Genomic DNA, 6,000 nt, shown 5'->3' with positions numbered 1-6,000 from the left:
AGAAGTTTAAACTCATATGGTTTAAAACGCATGATTTCAGCGCGATAAACATGATAATCAGAACCAAAACAGATGTTTTTAGCAGGAACGAGCTGTAATGGCGCAGCTCTATTCTGGAAAAGGGGACGGGGAGCAGGAGCTCATTTTCATTTAAAGAGATAGGCCCGAAAAACAGCGTGTTTCTGCTTCCACTAAAAATAGGCATTTTCAAAATCATATTATAAATGATCTGTGGAGTATTTTGAGCTGAAACTTCACAGACACATTCTGGGGACACCAGAGACTTATATTACATGTTGTAAAAAGGGGCATAATATGTCTCCGGATAATTCTTCAAACTTGCAGCCATATTTCGAACAAAATCTGTATTGTTCATGTTTTATGTTTCACAAAATGACTTGGGTTTGGTTAGAATAATTTAAGGTGACTTTTAATGGTATACTACTGTTGAAAAATTTCGGGTCGGTAAGATTTTTCATTTTTTTGAGAAGAAACGGGTACATTTATTTGATCATAAAATCAAGTAAAGCAGTAATTTTGTTAAGTGTTATTATAATTTAAAAGAACTGTTTTCTGTATGAATATATTGTAAAATTTAATTTATTCCTGTGCTTTTCTACACCTGTGATTACTCCGCTAGGATACTACTGAAAAGGATCTTCTTCTATCTTTGGTTCACAGGCCTCTGGAGCTGCAGTATAAATATGGTAATCTCAGTAAAGGCGAGTGTAAACCGGGTTACGCAGAGGCCAAGATGACTTCAATCTATCCAAAGTAAGCTGATCTCATCGTGCATTGTGAAATACTGGAAGTTCACAATTTCGTATTTGTAAATGTGCATGCAGACTGCTATTTACATAATTGAGATTTAGATGAATAACATTCTCATTAAGACCAGGAACATGAAAGTGCAAAGAGTTTACAAGATTACAAAGAGAAATTACAAGATGTCTTTATCGGTTCTGTACAAGCATTGCTGGTCAGTGACTTGCAAGCTGGTTACTGTTGCAGATACATCGACCAGATGAAATCATCTTGGAAGTGCACAAAACAATCTTATTACTGGTATATGCAATATTTAACTAGTTTTAACCAGCTTTGGAGGTTTATTCTGTTTTTGTTTATGAGTGAGAACATACAGTAGAAAGGAAGGACGAGAACAGTTATCACAGTTTTGTTGGCTACATAAGACTTGACCTTGTTCTTCTTCTTTGTAGAATCGTTCATAACTTCATGTGTTTTGTATAGTTTGTCTTAAACCCCTTACACAGTGAGGATGCAATGCTCTTGAGAGGAGCATAGAAAGACATTTCCTTTCTCTTTTAAATAATTCAGTGTCTGAGAAGATTCACCACCGTGAATGCTCTTTATCCCTTATGTGTTGATTTAAGGCATGCTTCAGAAAGGTGTCCACAGAGCGCCTCACTGGCATCAGAAATGATGCAGATCTTTTTTTGGGTCTGTTGTGCTCCTCTGGGCTCCCAGTGCGTGAGAAACCCATGCTTCTGATTCACACGACTGACACGCAAAGCTTTCCTTCAGCCGCAAGATTTCTGCCTGAGCCTCTGAGATTAATATAAACCACAGTTTATGGATCTTATTAATTCTTATATTATCGGAATCCTTTTAAAATCACACTTTTTACAATTTTTTTTATTTTTTTTATTCTTCACTGTGGGATGCATACATACCTTTGAGTGTGTGTTGACCTTATTTGTTTTCTGGTTCTTGGTTCAGGTCAAAACGCATTCAGAAATCAAAATACATAGTTTATTTTGGCATTGTTTTCATGGCAATTAAGCACATTTTCTGTAATGTGTCCGGACATTTGACCATTTTTTGTAATTCTCATTAAATTATGATGCTGTAATTATTACAAAATTGTTTAAAAATCATATATATAAAATCACAAATGTCACAATGCAAAAACACGTGTCCAGTTATATATATCCAAGATGCTTCAAGGAACCAAAGCTACCTGAAAAACTATGTGCATCTGGGCAAAAGCTGTTTTAAATGCAAAGGATGCTCACACCAAGAGATCAGATGCAAAAGCCTCTAAGTGCTGTTTGAAATTTTCCTCTAAAATGAGCGTTTTTATTAGGCTCCTATGTGTAGGTTCAGTAATTTCACATTAATGGCAATAAATAGATTATTTTCTTTCCTGTATGACTGACTTTCTTCTGTGGATGATAATGAAAGAAGATTTTTTTATTTATTATTTATTTAGTTCATACAATGGAAGTCCAGCATTCTTCAAAATACCTTCTTATAAAGAAAAGATAAAGAAATGTCTCCGTATTTTTTATTATTATTATTTATTTATTTATTTTATTTTATTTTATTTATTTATTTGGTTCATACAATTGAAGTCAATAGTGAACAAAACATTTTGGTTGATAACATTCTTCAAAATATCTTCTTTTTTGTTCCACCAAAAAAGAAAGGCATACAGGTTTGAAACGACATGAGGGTGTGTAATGATAACAGAATTTAAATTTTTGGGTGAACTATCCCTTTAAACTATCCCGCTCTGTTTGAATAGATGGGGAGGATTGTAGATTCGGAAGTAAACGCCCACTGCTATGATTGGCGAATAGATGTGTGTGTTTGGCCGCCTACATCCTTCACAGATGGACGCTGCTGTGATTCAAAAACACATAAACACTCCGTACATATCAAATGATCTGTTTAGCAGACAAAGCAATAGTGATCACGTAAAGAAAACAGTTACTTACACTTTTGTTGCGACATTACTGTCATCGTCTTTTAGTTTCAATCTTTTTGTCAAAAATCCTGTGACAAATTGTGCCTTTTTTGTAAACTAATCCGCGGTCAAATAAAGTGGACATATAGGACCGAGCTCTTACTGATGCGGTCTGGATCTTCATTAAAAATAAAGTTCATCCACTCTTTCCTAATGTTGGGATCAGAAGGAAGGCAATTCAAAGACTGTTTTTCCACAGCTTGGTTCTGCACAGCATCTTCTTGTCCTCAGAGCCATCTTTATCGTTCAGTTTCCGCGTAGACCTGCGTGTTCGCCTCTCTCGTAATCACTGCATGCGTGAATCGGTGGGCGGGGCTAAACAAGCAGTGATGTTGATCATCTTCTGTGGAGGCGGTGCTAGGGCTGGACGATATGGCCAAAATTGATATCACGATATATTTCTTAATTTCGGTCGATACGATATAATTCCGATATCGATATGAACACTATTTATCTGAAATAGAAATCTTTTGTAACATTATAAATGCCTTTATCATCACTTTTGATCAATTTTAAGCATCCTTGCTAAATAAAAGTATAATTTCTATAATTTCTTTCCCGCTCTTGGAGTAATTTTGGTAGGCTGGCCACTCCTGGGAAGGTTCACCACTGTTCCAAGCTTTCTCCATTTGTGGATAATGGCTCTGACCGTGGTTCGCTGGAGTCCCAAAGCCTTAGAAATGGCTTTATAACCCTTTCCAGACTGATACATGTCAACTATTTTGTTTCTCATCTGTTCTTGAATTTCTTTAGATCGCGGCATGATGTGTTGCTCTTTAAGCATGCTTCACTTTGTCAGGCAGGTTCTATTTAAGTGATTTCTTGATTCAACAGGTCTGGCAGTAATCAGGCCTGGGTGTGGCTAGAGAAGTTTAACTCAGCTTTCTAAAATAATGTGGTTAATCACAGTTCTTTCATGATTTAAGAGGGGGGGGCAAATAATTTTTCACGTAGGGCCGGGTAGGTTTGGACAGCTTTTTTCCCTTAATAAATGAAATCATCATTTAAAAACTGCATTTTGTATTTACTTGCATTATCTTTGTGTAATATTAAAATTTGTTTGATGATCTGAATCTTTTAAGTGTGACAAATATGCAAAAAATTAAAAAAACAGGAAGGGGGCAAAAACCTTTTCACGGCACTGGACTTTTCTCACAAGTGTACGTGTTTGGATGTTTGAGGCAGTGAGAAACGCGGGAGTGTGTGTCACCTTCACTTACAGTGTTGGGATGTGAGGAAGCGCAGAGTCGCGGTTGTGGTCGTGGGAATCGGATACACCGGACCACCTGTGTCATTAGTGCATTACTCCAGGGGTCGGACAGCTGCGTACGGCATGACGGAAGTGTTCAGGTGTTGTTTTGTCAGCCAGTCAAATGTTCGGTATAGTTTGTGATGTGGATAGTTGTATCAGGTGCACGCTGGGTGGAGGATGCTGACAGAAATCAAGGCGTTTCTCCTAGAAATACAGCTTTGCCAGGCGGTATTTGTGGACAGAATGGGAGAGTTTTTCCACTGGCAGTGTTAATAATTGTTTGCATAACATGTTAGATGTTGGTGCTACATAGCATTAAACAATAAAGCCATTTTTTTAAAGAAGTACTCAAGACCTATTATAATCTGTTGGTCACATGATGCAGTTTTTCATATATTCCTTTTATACTCTTTTCTTGTTTTTCTTAGGGAACAGCTTTGGAGAGTAACTAAAAGTAACTTCTAACTTCACAGCATTTATGATTGTAGCTATTTTAAAGTAGTGTAGCTTTTCTAGTTTCATGCTTTTTCCAGGAAGTAGTGGTAAGATTTTTATTTATTTATTTATTTTTTTAGATAATTTTAATTTTCAGTTAAGCACATTTTCTGTAATGCATCTGGACATTTTACTTGAAGGTTTTTTTTCTTTCATTAAGTTACAATACAGTAATTGTTTCACAGTTATTGTTTAAAATTATTATTTTCTTATTTACAATTATTTTATTTCTCAATTGTCATTTAACATAATGTCACAATACACAAACAAATGTTTAACAATAAATACATTTTTAATATAAAAATACATTTTCTATTTGTAATAATTTATAATAAAACAAATATAAAATATTGAAATAAATATTTTGTCAATAAATGATATTGTAAATAATAATGATCAATTCTGCCGGGAAATATAGTTCATTAGTATAAATACTCTAACTCTAGATTATTTTCGGTCATCAAGCAGCATAACCATTTTCATGGAAGTGTTCTATGTTTGATTGCTAGAATTTGCAACATTGTAACCCATTGTCATCAGAGCAAGAATAATCAATGAATCTAGTCATATTACTTGCAGACACTCTGATACCGAGTGTAATGACACTTTAACTAGTGTCATATTGCTTAAATAGCCTATGTAGCTTTGGAAGATCAAATTCATCTTAGTGAATCGATTTATTCAGATGATTCATGTAAACTGAAAAACAGTTCCTTGATCGCTGAGTCATACATTCAGTCAGGTCAGTTTCTTTTCTTTTTAACTTCTTTCCTATAAATATATAACCTGTCATCATTCACAATCACATTTGCATTAAGTATAGCCTGATTAAACGTAGGTCATTTCAAGTGCACGCTGCTTTCTATCCATTAAAAAAAAAATGCCCAAAAAACGAAAAATAGCATTTCGGATAAGAATTTTGGTGGAAAAATTCTGTGAATACTTAGTTTTTGTGCCAAAAAATAATTCTGATTGCAAAAATAAATTGTCATCTCACAGTTATATATTTAAAAAAGGTTTTGCGTCCTTAAATTGCTTTATTGAAGTTGGATTGTAGTCTAATGTCTGTAAGTGAGCAGCTAGTAGCTTGGTGATCTCAGCTCCTTATAAGTCTCTGTGCTTGTTTTGAAGAAAGGTCAAGTTTAGGCTGGACTTCCTTAAACACACCAGTAGCCAGTGGATTATGGGTAATGCGAACCTCGTAATCCTTTCAAATATTCCACCGTTTGAGATATTCCACCGGTTATCAAAGTATCGCAGCCCTTTTCTCATGCAGGCTGTGGAGCGATTAGCGTGCTTGTTTTAACTTGTGTTTTCTCTCTTTGTCTTTGATTTATTGTTTTAGGTTTTCAAAACCTGCCCCCATGTTCCTTGATCCAAATTTCAAGCGGCTATCAAAGATCATCAGTTACCTGCCTCCGTTTGGTGTAAGAACACAAGGTATTTCTTTCTTTCCAAGTCTGTTTTATTTCACAAGAGGAGGGGA

General features: G+C 35.3%; 1 protein-coding gene across 2 annotated transcripts in view; it reads left to right on the top strand.

Moving 5' to 3' along the window:
* Positions 1-6,000, top strand: part of st3gal3a (ST3 beta-galactoside alpha-2,3-sialyltransferase 3a) — a 41,733-nt gene that overhangs the window by 18,719 nt on the left and 17,014 nt on the right. For both annotated transcript variants that reach the window (XM_016560893.1, XM_016560892.1), the window contains 2 exons: positions 682-774; positions 5,860-5,954. In XM_016560893.1, the coding sequence (XP_016416379.1) occupies positions 682-774; positions 5,860-5,954 (188 nt within the window). The remainder of the gene's footprint in view (positions 1-681; positions 775-5,859; positions 5,955-6,000) is intronic.

This window comes from Sinocyclocheilus rhinocerous, unplaced genomic scaffold (assembly GCF_001515625.1).
Source record: "Sinocyclocheilus rhinocerous isolate Xijiao unplaced genomic scaffold, SAMN03320098_v1.1 scaffold588, whole genome shotgun sequence".
Taxonomy (NCBI): Eukaryota; Metazoa; Chordata; class Actinopteri; order Cypriniformes; family Cyprinidae; genus Sinocyclocheilus; species Sinocyclocheilus rhinocerous.
Note: the sequence above shows the minus strand (reverse complement) of the source record. Positions and strands in the feature narration are given on the sequence as shown.